This window comes from Dipodomys merriami, unplaced genomic scaffold, assembly GCF_024711535.1.
Source record: "Dipodomys merriami isolate MVZ:Mamm:240054 unplaced genomic scaffold, mDipMer1.0.p SCAF_2, whole genome shotgun sequence".
NCBI classification, from domain to species: Eukaryota; Metazoa; Chordata; class Mammalia; order Rodentia; family Heteromyidae; genus Dipodomys; species Dipodomys merriami.
Genome location: NW_027203381.1, coordinates 15,449,237 through 15,474,258, shown reverse-complemented (window position 1 = coordinate 15,474,258; position 25,022 = coordinate 15,449,237). Strand labels below are relative to the sequence as shown.

Below are 25,022 nucleotides of genomic sequence, written 5' to 3'. Positions count from 1 at the left end.
AAAAATGCCCAAAAGTTTAGTTGGGAAGCCAACTCACTATAATCCTATAATCCTACCTTCTAGGGGTTGAGATCTGAGGATCATAGTTGGAAGCTAGCTCAGGCAGAAATATGTCCCTGAGAATCTTATCTCCAGTTAACTACCCAAAAGCTAAAATGGAGCTGTGGCTCAAGTGGTAGAGTGCTAGTTTTGAGGAAAAAATATGCAGGGACAGCATCCAGGCCCTGAGTTCTAGCCACAGGACCAGCACAAAAAAAGTCAAAGGATTCACCTCTTTATAGCACTGTTAGAGGGATTAATTTCTGAAGTATAAATGTGGGAGATTAGACATTCAGGCAATGACAAACTTTCTAAATAAACATTCCAATCCAGTTGAAGGTTATTTTCTAGGATGGTCTCTCTAGGATTTTCACACATTTTACATTTATTTTCTTCCTTATATAGAACAACTTGGTATAACTAACTTCTGGTTGTGCTCATCTAGCAGCAGGGAAGGCGGGACGCATGTGTTAAGACTGAAGACTGACCAATGACATGATCCAGAAAATGGATTTAGATCATGATTGTTCTCTCCCCCAAGCTTTGCAAGTTTCATTAACTCCCTTTCATGCTTGAAATGTTATCTCAAACCTCAACCATGCACCAGATATACTGCTTGTGTTTGAGGAATCACTTAAAAAATGTTACCAAGCCCTCACTGAACGTAGGAAATGGGCCCAAGTGAAATGGCAGGTTCCTCCAGAGTCAGTAAAACAAGGAAGTGGGACATGACCAGAGGGACACAGTACAGATAGTGCTCTAGGAAGATGAAACACAATATGGAGAATCCCACAGATGGACAGGAGTTTGGGGGGAGGGGGAAGTTGTAGAAATTGTGTGGGCAATTAAAATTATGTTTAATAATTTTACTTGAAGAGATTGCAGATCATTTGAAGTTCATGTGGAGGAATTAACATCCCTTTTAGAATTGTAAGATGCTATTTCTACAGGGAGAGTCAAAATGAAAGTTTCCCTTAGTTGTGGGAATGAAACCTTTTGAAAGGACAGAGCTCCATAGGATGAAGGAAGGAATCAGTAGAGATGATGGACAAAGAACAATGATCCCCTCATAGATTTCAAACACCACTGAGGGTTAATAGTGGAGCAAATATAAACCACAGGGAAAAGACTGTGAGCGCTCCTAAACTTCATACTCCAAATGACTCTATGCATGGATGGAGTAGCCAAATTTTGCAACTGCAAACATAGAGATGCCCAGTAAAATTATAAATCAGACAGAGAAAAGCTTTGCATCTCAATGTATGCAAACATAACCAAAAAGAAATTATCCTACTCTACCTGGGCTCACCTGTATTTTTAAACAGCAAATCTGGTGATCTCAATTCTGAGACAGGCTTATAAGTGTTCACTACTTCAATTTACCCTAAAATTAAAATGTACTTTAACTGAAAAGAACCTGCAGCTTGAATTTGGTATGAACCTAAAAGTCTAGAGAACTTTGCTTTTCCAAGAAGTCAGACGTCAGAAGGGAATAACCGCAACTGAGAGAATTGTATGTTGCTGCTCTTTTTTTTTTTTTTTTTTTTTGGTCATTTTAACATTAGATTGCTAGTGAGAAGTGAGTCATAATTAAAGTTGACCTGTTAACATTATCTCACCAGACAAAGTTGTGAAGATGAAGTAGACTAATGGCATTCACTGGTTTAGGAGAGTTTATGTAAATCATAGGCCTGGTCCTTCCTCAATTTTCTGCATCACTTCATGATGGTCTGGAAATTTCTTTTTAAATAGAAAGGTGGAACAAAGCACTTGAAATACTTGTAGATCCCCTACTAGTATAACAAATTGTTACATTGGTTGATCAGAGTAAATCAGTAACCTCAAGAGACATGGGTGGTGAAAGCAAGCCTGATCTCATTGCTCTATTCTTTGCTAACAATAAATGGTGGAGAATGTGTAATTTAACTTTAGCTGTAGCTAGAACAAGCAAATCCACCAAGGCCTCTGAACATTGAGCTTCCTAATTAACATTCTGATAATGTCTTAAGCTTTCAAGGGGAGTTGTATTTTCCAACTAGATCTATAAGTGAAGGCCCCAAGGGACCAAACCCATGTCACCCATACAAATGTGGGATGCATCAACACAAATATCTTAAAATTTTGAGTTCTTAAATGTGTGTATAATGAAACTTCACATATCTCTCTTAGAGTGACAGAATTATAGACATTTCCTGGCTCTTCCTACACTCACTAGGTCCATCCTTCAAAGGGTTTTAATGGAATAATAGCTTTATTGTCAGGATACTCAGGCCAGCTCCAAATCAGTTCAGATGCCTGTAATCATTTATGCTCTCTTTCAATCTGCCATTCATTTAAAGATGCACTTTTAGAACTCAAAGAAAGGAAAACAAAGCTATAGTTCATATTTACTCTTACAGATAGAGCCCCATAATTAAATTGTAGGGAATAAAAGGGCTTCCTAAATATTGCTTGATGACAGCTAGAATCAATGCTAACATTTGGTGTTATGGTAGTTTTTTATTTTTATGATACAATTTTAGATTATGGTACACTTTCTTAATATTGAAAATTCATCCATGTCTCAAAATATCGTACAGTTTATATTTGCATGAATGACAACTATGATAATACCTTCAACTTAATCCTGCTTTTCTCACTAGGAAGCTCCATATCCCTTTGTTAATAGTTCTACTTAATAATTTTCAAAATCAGTTTATAAATTTGATTAAAAGATTTAGAAACCCCCCAAAATACTATTTAATTGACTTTACCCTTTGAAAATCAGGTGAAACTTGAAACTTGACTTTATTTTTTCCCTGATAGTACTGAGTCTTGAACTCATGACCTGAGTGCTGTCCCTGAGTTCTTTTGCTCAAGGCTACTGCTTTTCTACTTCTTGAGCCACAGCTCCCTTTCAGTTTTTTAGTTGCTAATTGGAGATAAGAATCCCATAGACTTTCCTGCCTAGGCTGGCTTTGAACTACAATCTAAGCTAAGATTACAGGTGTAAGCCACCAGCACCTGGCTTAAACTTTATATATTTTAATGCATTGATTGCTGATTATTAATCAGAATTCCTCGATGCCTTACGTACTCAGAATTGCATTCACTGCTCTTTAAATTTTGACATGCCCAATGTGCATCAGATAAAATGCTCATGAGATTGTAAAGAATTCGATTCACATCTCACTGGCTTTCATGGGGTACCTATGAGTTTTGATTATTCAAATAATAGGTAAGTACACACTAGGGCTAAGGCCAGGACCAGATACTCTATTGGTATACTATATGTTTTCATTTAACTGGGACATACACATAAGGCGAAATACATTAAGCCTCCTGAGAATGTGTGTTAAAGGCCAATAAGGTGCCAAGGTTGTGGTCAGTTTGTTGCTGATTTTCTTATGGGAATATCCCAGTGCCCTGGAGAATACTTAAAAGTGTCTCCATTTTTCCATAGAGCTTTTCTACAGAAACCTAGGTGGTCGCAAAGCTTACAATCACAGTATTCGAGGATCATGAGCTCTAAATTGTTTTCTAATTTGGATTAATCGCTTGAAGTATTGAAATAACAAGTCAGTCCTCACATAGATAGATCCCCTATTTGTGACTTCACTTATATGCCAATTGTTTTTGTGACTCATCAGTCACCTTGTGCATTCCATGGTCATTCACAGACACATGCAAGGCAGAAATTTTGAATCGCCCAAGGCTCGTGTTCTCAAAGCTGAGGCTGCTTAGAAGCCTTCTAGCTTCAGCAATGGACTTAGTGCCAGGTTGTGTTTTAATTTTTGTGCTTTGTGGATGATCTTACTGTATAAAATAGCCCCCACATGATGCTGAAGCAGTTTTTCATGTTCCTAAGCATAAGCAGACTGTGATCTGCCTTACAGAAAAAAGACATCTGCTAGCCTTTGTTCCAACATGACTTACGGTGCAGTTTGCTGTGAATTGAGTGTTAGTGAATCGATGTTTCATGTTAAATAGGGTCTCTTTAAATAAAATGTACATAAGGCTATATATTGATTGGCTGATTTTAACAAAATGTTGCTTGTCAGAGGCTCACAAGGGTCTCGCACATTCCTCTGAAGTAAATGTAAAAGAATGACGCCTCAGAAATCTCACATATTGTTTTCATTATAATCAGAACCTTTTAAGAGATGATGAGTTAGTTCCTCCCTCTAGGACTCAGATTTTATCAGGCCTGCTTCTTGTTTTTGCAGGAAAAATGAATCACTAATGATGTATCTAAATTTAGGTATCTATCTTTTCTTCCCCTCTTGCCAGAATTGAGCTTTGAACTCACGGTTGTATGCTTGCTAGGCAGGTGGTTCTATCACTTAAGATATGCCCCCAGCCCTTTATTACCTTAGTTATTTTTCAAGTTGTAGCTCATAGTTTTGCCTAGATTCCTCTTAAACAGCAATCCTTTCCATCTCCACTTCCTAAATAGCTGGCTCGACAGACATGATCCACTCTACTTCACCTGGTAATTACTTTTTAAACAAGCAACAATAGTTAGATAGCCTGTCAAAAGACATCATTTCTGCTCTTCAAGTACTCAACTAGAGGCATTTGTTCAACATTCACTAACTCAGTGTTTATAGGCACTTTATAGAACAATGACAGCAGATAAGACGAACTGACAGACCTAAAAGCTTTGCACTTGACTCTGAACATCCCATTTGGTGCCCGACTTTATGAGCATTCATATTTTGATTGGAGATTCAGAAATTAATGAAGACCTGGATTATCACATTTTAAATGGACAGATGCTTTGAAGAGGAATCACATAAATTCAGTATCCAAATTTTATAAAAGAAGTTCTTATGCAGACTAACTTCTGCAGTCAAGGGAAGTGATATCAGTATAGACTCAGCATTGCTCAGCAAGATCCTGAGCAATTAGGTTCTGACTTAAAACTTGATTCTTTCTTGGGTGGAAAGACATTTGAATAATTCTACCTTAACCAGGGAGTCTAAAGTGTTCATAAGGAATGGTAGTATATATGATTCAAGCCAAAATTTATAAGCTCTTAAATATAAGCTGATCATAAAAACCATGAGATCCAAAATCATCCTTCTGTAAGCTCTCATATGAAAGGTTAATTTATTCCAATCAATTAATTTAGTAAGCCCTGAAAGGGCATATTAAGACATGACTATAAAATAACTATTCAAAGATTAAGCAAATCTATGGTACAGAGAGATCTAACCTTCCATTACCTGCCCCTTTCCTTTGTAGTAACTATGAAAAAAATCACTACAAAGGAATCTTATTTCTTTCATTTATAATCAGAATCTTTGGACGAAATGTGCTATTTAAAGACTTTTTGATGCATTCATCCCTTTGAGATTCAGGTTATTTCAGGCAGGATTATTATTTTCCCAAACTAATGAATCAGTAATAAATTATCTAAATTTAGGCAAACTCTCTCTTTAAATAAGGGATGTTTCTTAGATAACTTGTCAAAAGACATGATTTCAGTTCTGACTATTCAATTGTTATAGTCATTTGTGAAGGAAAAGGCTCATTTGTCTTTTGTATTGAAGTTGATTCCTAAAACCTTTGCAGTGTTGAAGTCCTTAATGAAAGCAAACCAAGTACTGTGGTAAATGGCTAATTGAGGCAAGGTTTTATGACATGTTACTTGGGAATGACATAGTACTTGGCCAGGAAGATGATTGCTCTGCATTTATTTCCTCTACTTCTGATATTAATACCACATGATAGGCATTACTAGTTACACTTTACAAAGGCATAGGTTCAGCATGCCTGAATATATTCCCAAAGGGGTATTGAAAACTATTGTATGGCTAAGGAAAATAAATCAAGCTTAAGTGTAGGAAAACAACTGAAATCATTGAGTTTTTCTATGTTCTAAATTAATTTGTAAAACAATTATCAAATTATAAGCTAATGTTATCTTTGAAGGTGTGTGTGTGTGTGTGTGTGTGTGTGTGTGTTTCTGTGTGTGTGCACTTGTGTTAGACCTTGGGTTTGAACTAAGGACCTGAGCACTTTCCCTATGCTCAGGGCTAGCACTCTACTTATTGAACCACAGCTCCACTTTTGGCTTTTTGGTGGTTAGTTGGAAGTAAGAGTCTCACAAACTTTTCTGCTATGGCTGCCTTTGAACCACAGTCCTAAGTTCTCAGGAATAGCTAAGATTACAGGTGTGATCTACCAACACCCAACAACGTTGAATCTTTTCATGGCAAATATGGCATGGAATCAAGTACAACAAGCCTACTTTATTCATGGATATACTGCACAAGGATTTGACCAAGTGCAGTCACACATATAATAAATTCGTTAAAAGAATTTCAGAAGAAAAGTTTCAAGTTCCCATGGAGAAGCTCTGTCAGTTTATGGTGATCACCAGTTGGGTTTCTATCTTTGTGTTGTTTTCTGAATGTTTCTTTGCCCTTTAATTTTTGTGAAACTATGCTTCTCCAAAATCAAATGATGCAGAGGAAAGAAGGAAAAGGAAATGCGCTTAAGTGGCACAGCGATTAAAACTTAAGATACGTTAAGTGATATTAAGAAGTTGAAGCCAGGTACTGGTGGCTCACACCTGTAATCTTAACTACTCAGGAGGCTGAGAGCTGAGGATCTTGGTTTGATGCCCGCCCAGGTAGAAAAGTCCATGAGGTTATTATCTCCAATAAACTACTCAGAAAAAGCCAGAAGTGGGGCTGTAGCTCCAAGTGGTAGAATGCTAGCCTTGAGCACAGAGAGGCTCAGGGACAATGCCCAGGCCCTGAGTTCAAGCTCTAGATTAGCAAACAAAAAGAAGAAAGAAAGAAAGAAAGAAAGAAAGAAAGAAAGAAAGAAAGAAAGAAAGAAAGAAAGAAAGAAAGAAAGAAAGAAAGAAAGAAAGAAGGAAAGAAGGAAAGAAGGAAAGAAGGAAGGAAGGAAGGAAAGAAGGAAAGAAGGAAAGAAGGAAAGAAGGAAAGAAAGTTGAGTGACATTATGGGGAAAATGAATCAAGCATACACAAGATTGAGTCCAGGCATCCTGGGTATCTGAGTTTCCTCCGTGGTCATCTTCTAGGACCCACATAGCTCATACCAATGCCATACTACTGCATTTAACAACTAATTAACCACCGACGAAAGGCTTACAGAAAATAATTGAAAAGATCATTATTCTTGTGTACGTGGGCAATTTATGTTTTCAAATATCTTGTTATCCTGCTATTTTCTACCATGGAAACACTGATAGAGCTAAAGAAAACACCGGCATCAGGACTTTGTAACACATTTTTGAACACCCTAGCCGCATTTATGTGGGATTCATACAATCTTGACAGGTTGAAAATTAAATGCACCTTCTTGATAGCATCTTAGAGGAGGAGAAGTGAGTTGTGAGTGATTGGTGTCAAAAAGTTTGTCTTGCACAATACCCTAGTCCTAATATGTTCTTGCGAACCAGAGCTTCTCTTGTCCTTATCACTTTAGAATTCTTTTAATACCAACTAGCATCTTTCTCCCACCCTTCGCATTCCACTCCATGTAATAGCTTAGATTATTTTTATACAGATATAAGTCACATACTATAAATTCACCTTTAGAAAGTGTATGAATTGCTTATTTTCAGATTCTTCTACTTATCACCATTGCCCATTTCTAGAACATTTTTATCACCACAAAGGGGATGAAATGAGGGCTTGTACTTATTCACTTCCCTCCCTATCAGAAGCTCTCTGGACATTGGCAACCACCAATCTATTTTCTGTCTCTATGGATTTGCCCATTCCTCATATTTTATAGGGGTAGAAACAAGTATTTTTATAGTTCATTCACATTGTACATCAGAAAATCATCTCTCTAGATGGTTGGGGAATATCTTCTTAAAAGGATATACTACATTTATCAGGGTAGGGGAATTCATTTGTTTCCACTTTGAGCTGTTCCAATGAATGCTCCTTATACAAGTTTCCATGTGGACATAGGTTGTTATTTGTCATGGACGAAGAGGTAGGTGTTTCCTTCTCATTTTTCATTGCCTGATTCAGCTTCAGGAATGCTCTACAGTTTCTCCAGAGCTTGTTCACACTGGCCGCCGCATCACCCAGACTTGAGCCCTTGTGCTTGTTTTCTCAGAGCCGCCCATTGGACAGATGCACCCCCCACATGGCAGCGTCACCCCTCAGAAGAACAGCAACCTGCTGGTGATCATTGTGGTGACCATCGGCATCATCACAGTGCTGGTGGTGGTCGTTGTGGCTGTGATTTGCACCCGGCGCTCTTCCGCCCAGCAGAGGAAGTAAGTCATACCTGATTCCCAAGAGGAAAGTGGTCGCCATCTTCTTGAATTGCATTCTTTGGAATTCCACTTGTGAGTTCTTTTATGATTCAACAAGTATTCCTTGTCTCCCAACTCTGGTTAGCCTTTGAAACAAACAAACAAACAAACAAAAAACAAAAACAAAACATTCCTCACCTATAATAAGTAGTAGTTAGACTGTAGGCTTTTTTTGGTTTGTTGGTTGGTTTGTTTTTGTTGGTTATGGGGTCTGAACTCTGGGCCTGGGCGCTGTCCCTCAGCTCTTCAGCTCAAGGTTAGCACTCTACCACTTGAGCCACAGCGCCACTTCTGGCTTTTTCTGCTTATGTGGTGCTGAGGAATCGAACCCAGAGCCTCATGCATGCAAGGCAAGCACTCTACCACTGAGCCACCTTCCCAGCAGACTGTAGGTCTTATAACAGAACTCTTGGAAATGCACTTATTTTTCTGTTCGGTATTATTTCTTGGGGACAGATTCTTCCTAAGCTAGGGTGGATGTTCTTTAAATACCATTCAGAGTGTAAATTTCACCACTTATAGTACAGTAGACTATGTACAGTACTTGGCTGTACATACTTATGTAGCACTTTGGACTGGGATGCCTGTAGGCAGGTAATCAAAGCTTATTGAATGCATTACTAAATATAGAATACCAGACTCAATGTCATTACAAAATTGTAGGGTGCTTAGCTCAGAGGCAGAAAGGAGGAAGAAAGTTCTAGAAATTTTAAAAGGGTTCCTATTTCTTGGCTAGGGTTCATCAGCAGAAATGAGAATTGTTAAAGAGTCCAAAAATATTTCCATATTATACAGTTCGAGGTACTAGTACATACAGAGAATGCTGCATCAACATTGAAAGCTTAAAATATAAATATGGTTTTAATTCAGTTCACCAAAATCACACAATGACTGGAGTATTCGCCTTGTATACCCCAGTTATGGGAGATGCATAAGTCTCTTAGCTATTCGCTGTCTCTCTGATTCCCTCAGTCCTCTGAAACCAAGTCTAACATGTTTTCCTCAACTCTCCTCTCTCACAGTTGAGTGGTTTGTTTTGTTTGGGCTTTGGCCTCAGGCATAATGCCCGCTCCGAAAGCCTGAGGCATAGTACCCAGAGGTGGCTGGTTTGACAACAGTATATTACATTCATTGTTGGCAAATGGTTCTCCAGCAAGTACTTTCCCCTCTTTTCTTGCTAATAGAGACTTTCTCTCTTTTACAAATGTTCTGACTGCATTTGTTGACCTCTAGGGCACCCCCTACCTCTTGCATTCAGTAGGAAAATCTTCAGAAATAGGATAGGCAAAGAGATACATAGAAAAGAAAGTGACAGAGCAATAGAAAGGAAATGTTTGTGTTTATTTCTATGGAAGGATAAATCTTCTATCCAGATGCATTGATGAGACTGGATGATTTTGAAGCTAGTAATTATTAGTGTACTGGTCTATGGTACCCAGATGAATACCTGATATGATATGGTTAGTGAAGACAGTCGTGGGTGAAAGACTCCTCAAACAACACTCACTCACGGCTGGGCCCTCCCCTTAGGGGTAAAAGAACTAATTGAGCAAATGCATTCATCTGTTTCTATTGCTGTAATAAACTATCTGATACTAGATCATTTAGAATTAAAAGTCAACAGTATAGTACGTTCATTGTTGGAAAAAGATTCTCCAGCCTGTACTTTTCCCTCTTCTCTTGCTAATAGAGACTTTCTCTCTCTTACAAATTTTCTAACTGCATTCGTTGATCTCTAGAGCATCCCTCTAGCATCAGTAAGAAGCTCTTTAGAAATAGAATAGGTGAAGAGGTCCACCTGTTTGGGGATTTCAGTTCTGTAAATTCAAGAACATACCATTATAATATGCTGATCTTCATGGAAGAGAGGAGCAAGGAGCAAAGCCAGGTTTTCTGTGTGTTATAATTGCCTTTTGGGAGCATGTATGTTTTCACTAGAGTAAATAATCAAATGAAATCATTTGCAGCGGATCTTTTTCTCCCTTATTATTCCTGTGAGAAGAACACTTGATGATCTTTGTGCTGATGGACTGGATTTGTGGATGTCTTTTTCTTCTTTAGAGAGAACAAGTCAGTTTTTTCTGTGTGCAAAGGTGAGCACTGATGCCAGGTTGAGAAAGGCTCCAATGATCTCACATCACACACTTTGGTAAAATCCTGAACGTTTGATTTAGCATGAGGAGATTCCTAAGTGTAGCATGCTTCTGAAATTAGGGAGTAAATCTAAGTGTAGCATGCTTTTGAAAGTAGGGAGCAAATATAAAAGCATTTCACAATTAACTGAAAGAAAGAAATTTCCAGCTTACTTTGGCTTTTTGTCACCTGACCCTCTCAGGTGTATTTTCACACTTTATTTCATAGATTTTCTTCAGTAGATAGACAAATTGACCTTCATCTTGCTCTCTTTATTTGTATTTGTTAGCAGAGGTAGAGAGAAAAAATTTTCTTTTTTTTCTGTTTTAATTTAGTTTTTCTTGATTTTCTTGAAGGCTCCCTACCCCCTACACATACACACGCACACACACACACACACACACACACACACACACACACACACACACACACACATATGCACACGCACACACCCGTACACGCACAGCACCATCATTATTGAGGCCTTTAGAGCAAATTGAGTAATGCAGATGAAAGCAAAATCAATTGCAATCTGAAGCAGCAATAAGTTCCTTCACAGAGCTCTCAGAAATGGGAGCTTAATGTAATTAATAAGGTGATGGAGGAAACACATTCAGAACGTCTTTATTATCTCTTTGTCTGAAACTGCTGGAACTTAAATTTTTCCTTGTGGTTTGTTGGATGACTTGAATTATTGCATCTAAGTGATTGAAACATATTTTGAACTGTGGGATACATTATTCAAGTGAGTGAATAATCATTTTACTCTTGTTCATCATATTTTTTTAAAAACTCTATATATTTACTAAGGATGGAAGCTATCTGATTGAGTCAGCCCAGTGTCTAAGATTTCATTTTTGCCATATAAAATGGTTTAGCAAAGTTAGAAGCCAACTTCCAATTCAGGTTCTTTCATATCTTTAATTAAACTAATTGTATAACCTAAAGGGTGACCCCATTAATTCCAGAGTGTCAAGTTCTTTAAAAATAGTAAGAATTAGGATCAAATACTTTATTTTAAGATACACAATATCTCTTGGGGAAGACTAGTGGCATCATTTAGCTTAAATTTATATGAAATAAAATAATGATTCATTTATTTTTAGTTATTTGTGAATTAAAGTTTTTACTCCAGTGAAGAAAATCCTTTTATACATTTTCAATTAGTGAGATCATAGTAGCATACCACAATACAGAATAATTGTGTTTTAGGATAGCTTATATTAATATATGTTTTTGTGCTCTTTTATAAGGTAATAACATATTCTTAGCAAACATTGCATGGGATGATAAGTTTGAAGCTAGATTTAGATCCTAGAGACAAAATATTTGATAAGAGCATATCCTAAAAGTCTAAAACACATGATGATGTTGTTACTCTCAGGCACTTTTCTGGGCAGACTTAACAGCCTTGTCCAAATACATATTCAGTTTCAATACGTAAATAAAACATGTGTTTCACTCATTGGCTGAGGGTTTTGGTTAACTTTACATGTGCCTAGCAAGTTTTAAAGATGAAACCAGATTCAAATCTTGACAAAAACTTTCATTTTTAATATTGAAGATCAATGTTTAAACTCTCAAATTAAATCCATATTTTAACTTCTATAGATGAGTATGTCATCTTCTTTGTTTTTCTGTGTTCACCTCATAGGCCTGCTAACTGGCAAATTCTTAGGACTGTACTGTATATTAAGCAAAAAGTTCAGATATTGAGTGTCAAGAATTTGCACTAAGAGTCTAATAGGAGATGTTTTATGTTGTTTTCAGTAGTCATTAAGAGATTTATTTAAAAAGATCAATGTACAGGACAAAGAAAAAGGAGGAGTAAGCATACTTTCCAATCTTGTTATCAGTCATTCATATTCACCCAAGGTTCACACCTTCAACGCATTCCCAGAGTTCCTGAATTAACCTTCATAAGATGTTGAACATGTCTTTGACCTCTAGAATTAGTACAGATCTGTTTATTTGGCTGCCTTCTGTGGAAAACTTGAGCAGAAAATGCTTGCTTCCTGCTTTCATTGTATTTGATGTTGGTATAATTTGTGGAGGGGAAGGGCAAAAACAAATCATTTAAATAGGGATACAGGTGGACCCATTGCAACAATGAGATGTATAAGACGTTATGTGGAAAAAACGAACTTTGGCGGGACAAGGAGGGGGAGGAGGAAGATGGGAAGGGATAGAAAGGGGAATAAAGGAGGAGGCAACAATGCTTGATAAGAAATGTACTCATTACCTTGCTCATGTAATTGTAACCCCTCTGTACAGTATTTTCACAAAAAAAGAAATGCTTACTGAGACATTGAAAACTGAACAATTGATTACAGTGTGGCAAATGCACCTAAGAGATGATTTGCAATGTTTCCGGACTTCACTGGACACCACCTTAGATACAAGGCACACTCATCCATGACCTCTTAAAACCTGTTCACAATTGCCACCTAGTGAGGGAAAGTGAAAAGGAATGGCCCCTCAGATGGATGGATTATCTGCAAATTAAGGAGAGATGGAACAATAAAGAGCCAGTAAAGAAGCTTTGAGAAAATCAACAAAGGAATCCCCCCACACACACACACAATATTAGATCTTGAACCTAAAGGCTTCAACCTCTTCATTTGGTTCATGTTTGGATTTCTACTACTTGAATCATAACCCACTGCCAACATTTTGCCAGACTATTATTTGGAGCTAATAATCTTGAGGCTTTGGGGGTGGAGACTGGCTGTGAACTATGATCCTTGGGTTTCAGCCCCCTGATTAGCTGGATTTTCAAGCATGAGCCATGGATATCCTCCAGCATGCTGCTATTCAAATAATAAACTGATTTTATGATGAACATGTGATCAACATGGTACAAAGTAAGACACCTGATTGGGGTTCATTGACATGATTCAAAAAGTTTTCAGTGGCAGTGTCTCCCACGATTTGTATACTTGGTTACTTAGCCTTACTTGCTGTCAGGGTCTGGTGGATGCATCTTGGTCTAACTAGTCCGAAGTTTCCTGACATTGTGCTATGTTTCGTTCATCTATGAAGCTTACAAACATTTCACCCATCTTTGCAGGTGCAGTAGGTAACATATTTCTTAGCCAGTAGACAGTGTTCTTCAAATGTCCACTGGGTAAACAAATTCATGTTGTAAAACAAATAAAGAAGTGATAGAAATGGCCTGTCTTCGAATGTCTGCATGCTCAGAGAGAAGGCAGCTGAGCAGCTCAATAAGACACCTGGCATCCCTGCCACCGTGAGTAGTATAGAGAGAGATGAACAAAATGATTTAGATAGTGTAAGATTCCATTGATCTAATGTGGTTAGGAAGGCCTCCTGGAGAAGAGAAGCTTGAGGAGAGCCTGGAAGATTGAGTAATATCTAAATAGGAATGCAAAAGCATTCTGGGAAAAAGTTAACCAAACAATCACCAAAGGTAAAAATAGAAATATCCCCATGGCTGAAACTTCTGTAAGAATAAGATGGAGAAAGCAGAGAGCCTTAGAGGAGTCTTTGTTTTGCTTTTTTCAGTAATACATGCTGTAAGGAGAGAGTCTAATTTAAAACGGTTTTAGGGAAACAGAAAAATGACTGCAACCAGTGTATATATATTTGGTATTATGAGAAGGGGTTAAACACATGATTTCTTTAATAGAAATACTATCTTTAAGATAAGATAAAACAACCAAATGAGTCACTAGGTGGTGCTTTTCAAACTTTAGATTTATTCGTTTCCTTCTCTAAGCCCAAGGCTGTTAAGTAGCAGATTGCTGCCCTCCACCTCCAAGTTCCTGGTACTGTCATTCTGAGAGGGTCCTAAGAATGTGTATTCCTAACAAGCTCCCAGGGGGAGCAAATGCCTCTGGTACAGTGACCTCCACTTTGTAAATCGGTGCACTACAAAGCATGGGCATAGAACATTTTAAGATTCTTGGGGGCAAAACACAGGAACTGAGTGCTGAGATGATAAGCAGTTGTTCTGTTAGGGAACCAACAGATGGGCAGAAGGTCAGGGTGACAGCTGTTTCTGTAGGTTTTTATGAAGACAAATTTCAGAGAATTTAGTTGTGAGCACTTGTTAGTTTTATTACACACCTGCTGTCATTGGGGTGGGAGGCCCAGAAGAAAAGCCTTTCAAAGCCACAGATAGCTCTCATGAAAAGAAAAATTATAGGAAACAAAAGTTGTTGATGGTCATTGTGAAAAATATATACAAATAAACAAAGTCTATTTAGAATTCTTTGGTTATTTACTGACAATCAGCTGGCTGAAGAAAAAACAACTTCTTAGGAGAAGACCTTATTTAAATTAATCACAAAACTTTTTCTGCCTATCAGCAGGGATTATAACATTTTTCTAAATGAGTTCATGCATCACATGACATATACAAAGCTTCTGCTAGAGCCCATGTTTGGAACTCCTTGGAAAATGGAAGATACCTGAAGTGCTTGGCCTTAGAGTATAGGACTAGAAAATGAATGAACAGACCTGTATGCAAACAGGTAGAAACCACAATTCTTCTCTATATAAAATCATATAAAAACTTCTCTCTATACAACCATATAGACAGTGACATAATTTATTTAACATTTCAGTCTGATAGGAAAGAGAAGGAAGTGAAGACTCCAATTTTCAGAATGAGATTTGGTTCTTCATGTCATCGGGCAGATAATGTGTGAGTTATGAATCAGGAAAGGGGCAGGTTAAATACAAGGAAATGGATTCAGAGAGCAGTGGGTAGTAGTGAGTTAAACCCAGAGGCACAGTCTACAAGGTATTTGATTCCATTTTCTAGAACAGTGTAGAGCCATGGGCCAGATATCAGCAAAATGCAGGCAGTTGTTGGGGAAATATTAGAGCAGCAAACAGAAGTTATTTCATTACTAAACTGCAAAGTCCATATTAAAAGTGTAGATTTTTGTCCCCTGTCCTCATCAGCATGCTTCAAGAAAAACAGAAAAGAATGTTAGGAAAATTCAGCGAATCACCCCACCAAATAGTCATTCATTGCCAAATATTTGCACGGCTTCTTATTCAGTAATTGGGAAGGTGAAGCCGGGGCTCTGCAAGGTGATGAAAATTTTATATCCTAACAAGAGTAGTTTGCTGGAGACACTTAGCAACAAAGAGAACCCATTATCCTAATAAACTCTACCATAAACGAAGACAATTTAAAGAGCTAAGGTAAGATTTTAACTTTTTTGTCTTCTATGTGGGGTTCTTTTAAAAAGAACAAGCTGCAGTCAAAATTATAAATTTCTAAAAATTAAAAATTTTCAATTCATTTATAAATGATCATTGTTGACCTAGGGTGAAAAATGGTTTCTGAAATGGTCCAAATGAAGAATACAGAGTGGGATTTACAAACCATAGAGCCTCCATCACAACTATTCAGTACTGCCATTTCAGTGTCAGGGAGAGGGGGGTGGGAGGGGAGAAAGAGAGAGAGAGGGAGAGAGGAAGAGGGAGAGGAAGGGATTGACTGTATTCCAATGAAACTTCATTTTTAAAAACAAAGCTATGGGCAGATTTGGTCTGCAAGCCATAGTTTGTGACCCTTGCTGTAAACAAGAGCTAAGAATCCCATTACCATCATCATGCTCTTCTACTTCACATGCAGAAAACCTTTGATTCTCACCAGCCCTAGGCTGGAGCTTAGATAGTTCCTGAGGGGAGGTGGGGATCAATCAATAAATTCATGATTGCTAAATCCTTCTGGTAGCAAGTAAGCAACATTTGAAACTCATTTCCGGAGGATAGCCCCTTTTTCTGCTTTTTCTAAAGGATGACTGCCATTGTGTTTGAATCCAGACATCCGGTGACTCGAAGGCACAAGGGTTCTATTTGCTGAAGAATGTCCTCATGTGGCCTTTTGTTTTCAAATAACAAGCTTCCCAGTTGCACATTAAATTATACAGCTGAGATATAGACTTTCTTCTAAGCCCCGAGCCTAGCTGTTGGCACAGATTCTGGCCTTTTCATTTCGATCTGCCTTCTGAAAGCTACTCCTTCATTTATCTCCTAAACAGATGTTGCAGCCAGGTACCTTATGCCTCTCTGCAAAGATTGGCATATGGCTCCCTCCAACCTATTGTCACCTTGTGCATGAATCTCCAGCCCACGAAGCTGGAGTAAGGAGCTTTCTGGCAGACAGCCAGGCCCTGGGGATTCTCCTAGAATATGGAGGGAAGAGCCAGGGGAGAAGAGAAAAGGCAGCCAAGAGGAGTCCGCCAATGTTTAGGGTTTCACAAGGTTCCTTCGGGGAGTCCTTTTTGTGTCCTTCCTTGTGTGCAAGTTGAATTGACCGAGCAGAGGCAGAACTATGGAATAGAGACACAAACGTTTCCCTCCTCACTTTGTTCCTTAGGAAACGGGCCACCCACAGTGCTGGCAAAAGGAAGGGCAGCCAGAAGGACCTCCGCCCCCCTGATCTTTGGATCCATCATGAAGAAATGGAAATGAAAAATATTGAGAAGCCATCAGGCACTGACCCCGCAGGGAGGGACTCCCCCATCCAGAGCTGCCAAGATCTCACTCCAGTCAGCCACAGCCAATCAGAGGCCCAACTCGGAAGCAAAAGCACCTCTCACTCAGGTAATCATTCCCTTCTCACTGGCATCTGGGCCGTAGAGGCCATTCTGGATCTCACAGGTAATTTTCTTCTTCTTGGAGGAGGTATCTCCCCGTCGATTTGCATGTCACTGGGGGAGGGGTCGTTTATCAATAATTAAAATATTGTGATATAAATTTGATTGATGAATGAGTTCCTTCCATCATCACACTACCTGCCTTGTATAACTTTAATAACTCTTGATGGGAAAAGCCAAGACCAAAGGATTTTTTTTTTCTTAAATCTTGAACCAAAGTTTTATCAAGGCAATAAAGTTGAAAACTTCACATCAGTATTTTTAGTTCCTATTCTGTGTAGAGTCTAAATTTGTTGTCAATCCCTCATGTTAAAAATATATATAATCATCTAATCAGGTCACTCTCTTAGTATTAGTGTTTTGGCCTTTGTTACCATGGAGATCAACTCTCATCTCCAGATAATCACATTATGTGACCATTAGTTAGATAAAATCTGAAAGGAATCTGAAGAGGGAAAAGGCTTATCTTTTAATGAACTGGTGCACAGTAACTATAGGTATCCAGGAATCGCTAAGAAATCTGTAAAGACTTCAGAAGATACTTTATTTTGTCTGGCTTATTATATTATCTGAGTGCTTATGGGAAGAAGAATGTTTACCAAATGCTTATGCAAAACTTCCTTGGTCTTCTCACATAGTGAATACAGAATGAACAGCTGCTGGTTTTTAGAAGTAAAGATGTCTGTTATTTGAATGTAGAACTTGTTTACTGAACTTTTCCATCTCAGAGTTCCATGAAGAAGGATTTCAAATATGGATATTAACCATAGACTAAAAGTTCTTTTCTAGCCATTAGATGAGAGCTCAAGCCGATTTTAACTTTCCTTTTGTCATTTGTGGTATGTAAAGGGAAGTCTAGTTCTGTTGAAAACTATAATCTGATATTTTAAATGAAAGATTCTGCTTGATCATGGCTGGCTAGACCTTTGGATTTGGAGACTGGATTATACAAGTTGTTCTTTACATCTTTCTTTACCTTCAGATAGAGTGCAGTGGTGTAGTTTCAGGAACATGTGCACAGCTTTCCTTCATAACCTAATCAGCTTTCTATCATCATGACATAATAGCTAAGATAATGGGCCTAAGAGAAGCAAAAGGCTTCTTTTTCTCCTTTTGGTTTACACTTTCAGTCAATAGTAACCTGTTGCTTTGTACCTAAGGCAGCCTAGTCTGTGACTGCAGGAGTATATGGGTAAGAAGGTATGTCCATCCCATAGTGATCTGTAATCAGAGAGAGAGAGAGAGACAGAGAAAAAGAGAGAGGGAGAGAGGGAAAGAGGGAGAGGGAGAAAGGATTACATGGTGACCTGTGAATAGAGAGAAATATACAGATAGAGAGAAAAAGAGAAGGAGAGGGAGACAGAGACAGAAAGGGTCTGAGTACCAACGTTCCACTCAAGGTCACACCCCCAACGTCCCAGCTTTCTCCAATTAAGGGCACACCTTCTAAAGGTTCTACCACAGGCTGATGCCCTTGCCTTTAACATGACCTTTGGGCAACAAGTAAGATCCAAACCTGCACACCACACCTCTCTACTCTTCCTGTATATACAAAAGAAGAGGGAGTTTATGAAGAGGAGAAGAGGGAGGGACAAAAGGACTCTAAAAGTTCTTCGCTGCTTTTCGGGACACATGAGCTACTCACTGCACAGAATTCAAATTTGGGGTCTCTTATGTAGTGCAATATGAATTCTCTTTTTATTCCACCCTTGTATAGGCCTGCTTTCATAAGTTTCCTGACATTCGGCACCCTTTCATCATATTCACCTCCCCGTTAGGTTCCCTCACCTCCCATAGGACCCTTCCTCTTCCCCAAAGCTTCCTTTTTGACCTTCATGTCCCTCCCCCCTTTCATATCTACATCCTGTGAATAAGAGCAAATGTGAAATATTTGTCTTTTTGCATCTTCCTTATTCTACTTTACATGATGATCTCCAGCTCCGTTGACCTTCCTGCAACTTACATAGTTTTCTTTGTTATGGCTAAATGAAACCCCTGTTGTGTGTATGATACACAGCTGCTTTATGCATTAATCAGTTTGTGGTTTGTGGACATCTGGACTGATTCCATACCTTGTCTATGCAAGTAGTGGTGCAATGCACAAGAATGAGCAGCTATCTCTAGGACATGATGACTCGGACTCCTTTGGATTACTTAGACACCCAGTGGTGATTTAGCTAGATCATATCAGAGTTCTGGTTTGAGTTTTTGAGGAACCACTGGAATGATTTTCCTAGTGGCTGTGCTGACAACTCTAGAAATAGTGTATGAAGGTTCCTTCTATTTTCTATAATTGCCAGCATGATGGTTGTTTGTTTTCTCATTGTTAGACATTCTGAGATGGGATGGAATGTCAGTGTAGTTTTGAGGGTTATGATGAAGGTATCACAACTCTAGATCTCATATTCTATTACAGAGTAACAGTAATAAAAACAGCATGATACTGGCACAAAAGCAGACACATAGTAGCCCAGTAGGATAAAACGGAGGACCCAACAGTTCACTGACTCTATGACAGACACATGAATTTTCAAAACCTACTTTGAAGAGAAGACAGTCTCTCCCAGGGAGTACACCTTGAAAAGCTGTCTGTTCACATGCAGAAGTGGAAACTCGATCCGTTTCTCCTACCTTGTACTAAAGTCAATTCAAATCAATCAAAGACTCCAAGTCCTGAAAGTTGGAAGCTACTAGAAGAAAACAGGGAAAATAACGTTCTAAACAGTTTAGGAAATAATAGCAAAAATGAGCACATGGAATTTCATAAAGCAGAACAAAGTAGACAATGACCAAAGAGAAGAAACAGCCTACAGAATGGGACAAGAGTGAGTTTTTGACATGGTCCCGGGTGATTGACTGCTCATTTCCTCTGTGAGAGACGTCAGCCGAGGAGGGCTGGTACCACCAGGTTCAGCTCTTCCTGTCAAATATGGAGGTCTTCTGGGCAGTTTTCAGCACTTGAGTAAATTCCAACCAGAGAACCAAGCTTTACCAACTTTCCACATGCCAACTTGACACACAGCAAGAAATGGTCTTGTCAGGCCTCTGTAGTAGATCTTATCCTCAGGCATTGGCTTTTCCTGGCCTTGCTCTCTTCTCTTCCGTTGTCCTCTGTTTCAACAGATACAGAGTAGACCAACCAGCTGGTTGCCTAGAAAGGCTTCCACTGCTGTAAGGAGAGGAAAGAAAAAGCCCTTTTTCAGGAACGTCTCTGCACTTCCTGAGTGATTCTTCCAGTAGCTATATGCTTGATGCCAAGGACAGGAGAGCAGCCCTGCCTCCCAGTTCAAGGAAGGTGCCTCTCAGCACTCAGAAGGCCTCCCAGTTGCTTCTAGTACACAACGTTCATCCATGCATGTTAACCCTTTGACATACTGAGATGATCTGTGGGGCAGTCAAACTAGATTGAATATCTCTCAATAATTACTGACAGGCTTAATGCCACATGATAGCTGTTTTCTTTACAATCAGGGGATACTTGCAGTGGTTTCTTTGCTGTTTAGGATCTAGTTACTTATTTTGTAATACAAAGGGAAGTGACCCACACTTGTAAGTTCCATTGCATTTAGTTTTCTCCGTGTTGCTTAAGAGAATAAAACTTAACATGAATGAATAATTTTACCAGAATGATGGATGTTCAAACAGACCAAAATTGCATAAAGAAAGAATATAGTCCTTAAGCTCTGTGTTCGTATTTTCATGCATTATCTTATTTAATCCCTACAAAATACTTTGGGATGTGTGTTGATATCATCATAAAATCATTGAGGCAACCAAAGTTAAGATAATTAAATAACCTCCCCTGAGTTTCACAGTTAGTTTTTTGCTATGAAACAATAATTTATCTGTGGAGTGGTTGAATAGACAAAAAATAATTTTCAAGTAGAATTTATTTTTTGATTTTATGCACTTCTTTCTTCCTTCTTACCTGAAGAATATTAGCTGCTTAAATTAAATCTATTCTATTTCCTAACCACTGTAAAATAGCAGCCTACTAAAATAACAAAGATCTAAGATGATAAAAATAATCTCTTTATGATATACCTTCTACACACAAAGTGAGTTTCAATATTCTGCCCTTCATTTAAAAATACATAATAGAGAAAGGCAAGAGTTCACGTCTGTTTGATGCCCAGGACTTATAAATAGAATTTTCTTTCTGGAAATAAAGTTCTAGTGGGAAAAAAACTCATGGGGTCAGTTAAAGTGGCTTACACCTGCAACCGCAGCTATTCAGAAGGCAGAAGTAGGAAGATCTTGGTCTGAGACCACCCCTGGAACAACAACAAAAAGCACATGAATCAATCTTAAAAAGAATAAAACATAATAAAACATGGTTGAACTTATAGAGCACTCAAGCATAAGGATTAGAGTGATACTGTTCAAAAAGAAATGCACTCAATACCTGACTTATGTAACTATAGCCCCTCTTACATCAGCTTTACAACAAAATGAAAAAGAAAGAAAAGTGCAACAAAAAAAGCACAAGGACACACACACACACACACACACACACACACACACACACACACACACACACACTCACACACACCACAGAAACAAAATGATCAGCTCCGCTTTGGTGCCTTTCTTTAATTTTAGAAGCATGAGCAAGTAAATTAAATTGCAATGTTACGGCATTTGGAGACATTTGAGTTTTTTTTTAAAAAAGCTGATCAGTTTTCACAAATAGTATCTTTTAAAAGATTGCACAACATATAATGGGCTTGTGGAATTCTTAACTATTTTATGAGTTATTTTGAATTAACTGTATACTTACTAAGCCCTATTTGGATTTCCAAGCCCTATTTGGACCAATAGGGAATAATGTCAGAGGCTCTCTTTAAGAGAAAAATTAGAAAACATTCCTCCTTGCTGTGGTTTGGATAAATGCTGTCTGTGCATAAAGCCTGAGCTCTCTGAATATTATGCTGCTGGGAAGAGTGGAGCCTTCAGGAAATGGGGCTTAGAAGAGAGGTCTGTAGGTGACCGGAGGGATGTTCTTGAAAGGGATTTTTTTATCTCCAGTCCCTTTCTCACTCTTTTACTTACTATCTATACATTAAATGTTTTTCTCCATCACGTGGTTCCATCATGATGTTTTTCTTCTTCACAGGCCCAAAGCAATAGGGCCAATCAAGCACGAACCAAAACCTCTAACATTGAGCCCAGATAAAACTTTCCCCTCACAAGTTGATTGTCTCAGTTAATTGTTACAGTAATAGGAAGTGAACATATTGCAAAAATGTTTATGCTTCAAAATAATAACAGAATTTTTTAAAAAATCATGTACAAGTTTTCAGTAGACAATCTATTTTGAGAACAAAACATAATGGACAATCAGATGCAAATAGAAAAGGAAGTGTGTGTACACAAGGCCTGATATGAAATAGTATATTAGAAAACTATTTCACCAGAGTTTGGTCTGGAATTACTTTTTTCCTTCTCTCCCTCCTTCCTTCATTGATTCCTTGTTTTCTTCCTTCTGCCCTCCTCTCTCCCTTCTCCCTTTCTCTCCTTTATCCATCACACTTTTTCTCTCTCCCTCTCATTCTCTCTCTCTCTCTCTTTCTTATTGTGAAGAACGATATCAGTGTTCTAACTACTACTTCTGCTGTCAAATATAATTTTAAATATTGAACAAAAGGAAAGACTAGTGTAGTTAATTACTTTCTTTTACTTCTTTTACTCATTATTTCTAGTTTTCCAAGATTCTTGTTTTTTATTCTTTCCTACCTGTTTAGAAAAATAGGCATTCTAGTAGCTGTTTTTGAAGGACTGATCTTAAGACAAACCTCTTTTCATTTCTTTTATTAGGAAGTCACTTGATTATCTCTTCACTCTTGAGGTTTATTTTTGCTGGATATTTCTAGAAAGAAAAGTGATATTGACTAGTTTTGTCACCTTCCTATGGATGCTACGTATTTTCCTTCTTATGTATGTTATGTATACATGCATTTGACACACTGCATATACATAGATAGAGGCAAACACATGTATGTGTAATGCCATTTTGTATGTGTATTACTGAAATGAGTATAAAGGAGAATTTAGCTTTTCTCTTAACACATTTTATCAAATTTTCTAAATCTTATTGCATCATTCTCATTATTTTTTTTATCAAGACTTAAGTGTAGTATTTTATTTCTGGTGGAGTTTTTTATTTTTCATTATCTTTAAGTAGATTGGTGTGCAGTGATTTCATTTCAACATGTTAGTTTATGTGTACAGTGCATCTTCATTAATGTTGTCCCCCTTCATAATTCTTTTTTATTTTCAGGAAGATTAAATGTCTTTGAGCTGAAAATATCAGTTGTATAGATTTTAGTAAATTAACACACTTGAATATTATTTAGCTGTGAAAAGACTAATATTTATTGACATGGTATTTTTCAGCAGATTACAAATAGTATGTATGCTTTTTGAAAAAAATAAAATATATATAAATGCAAAAATATGAGAATGAAAGTAATAAACTTATCCTAGTTCTTTCTGGCTAACAGTTATTTTTATTAATTGTTTTGAACAATGAAGATTTGTTGTCTGGAAGGAAGTATATGCTATCTTTTTTTTTTAAATCTGTGGACTAGAAAGACATTGTCATGCTTGACTAGAAATCCTGGAAGTGTTGCATCTTTAAAGATGTTGTATTATTAAGAGTGTTTTTGGTTTTCAGGTCAAGACACGGAGGAAGCGGGGAGCTCTATGTCCACCCTGGAGAGGTCGCTGGCTGCTCGCCGGGCGACACGGACCAAGCTCATGATTCCCATGGAGGCCCAGTCCAGCAATCCTGGTACGTAAAGCTGGGTCCCATGGAGGCCCAGTCCAGCAATCCTGGTACGTAAAGCCGGGTCCCATGGAGGCCCAGTCCAGCAATCCTGGTTTGTAAAGCCAGGGCCCATGGAGGCCCAGTCCAGCAATCCTGGTATGTAAAGCTGGGGAGCCGGGGCCTCTGTGAAAAAGCCAAATGCTTTCCATGTGTTGCTTTTGTATTGAATTGTATTGAATTATCAGAAATAATTAGAATCTTTTTCTGAACTTTCCAGGCAAAGCAAAGTAATGAAAAGTAACGGGAGCCATATCATTTGTAATTGGAAGTCATAATACTTACTCCATAATTATACTTTTATCCAATTACATAGTCTGCTAGCAAACAGATGGTACATAGTTAAGAAAGCCTTTGGTTGAATTTAGGTAGAAAGAGCCAAAGGCCCACTGACATTATTGATCTTTTCATCATTTATAAATGATTTTTAAAGACTTGCTAACAATTCTGAGTGATAATTTTATTCAAAGTATAATTTAAAATATAAATTTATAAAAATCACATCATAATGTATAAATAATTCTAAAAATAGATAATACTAATTATTTTGTCTTTTCTTGATGGTTCCAATTTTAATACTTAAGTAGTCTAGCTCTATGGAAGCAAAGATTGTCTACCATTCCCTTGCGAGCTCCTCTTTATTGAAGGTTTCTGTCTCCCTCCCACATTCATAGGAGATATTAGCATCTGGGGATCACTTCCTTCCCAATTACCTCCACCATTAATCTTGGTAATTACACCCCTCCTGAAGATAATCCATCTCATACTCTGAACTGTTAGTTCCCTAATTTCACCTGCACTGATATTGGCCCCTTCCCTCTTCAATTTGTCAGTTCCATGTCAAACCAAACTGGTACCAAGTGTCACCTCATTATTAGCTTCTGCTCATGTATTTTATTGCCCCTTTGCCAACAGTTCTTCAACCCCTCTAGAGCTAGACTACCAATTCATTAACTGCTACCTTCGCTCTCTGGTCCATATCTTTCATATCCTCATGTCCTTTCAAACTCCAACTCTGTAATTATTTATTATCATCTGTCTAATCTCCTTTGGTCATCCTTCTACACCTTCCTCATCTGAAAAAAAATCCA

At 38.0% G+C, this 25,022-nt stretch overlaps 1 protein-coding gene across 2 annotated transcripts in view; it reads left to right on the top strand.

The window, feature by feature from the left end:
• Dcc (DCC netrin 1 receptor) overlaps positions 1 to 25,022 on the top strand; it is a 1,013,564-nt gene that overhangs the window by 946,060 nt on the left and 42,482 nt on the right. For both annotated transcript variants that reach the window (XM_070029124.1, XM_070029123.1), the window contains exons 23-25: positions 8,130 to 8,292; positions 16,826 to 17,052; positions 23,782 to 23,898. In XM_070029124.1, the coding sequence (XP_069885225.1) occupies positions 8,130 to 8,292; positions 16,826 to 17,052; positions 23,782 to 23,898 (507 nt within the window). The remainder of the gene's footprint in view (positions 1 to 8,129; positions 8,293 to 16,825; positions 17,053 to 23,781; positions 23,899 to 25,022) is intronic.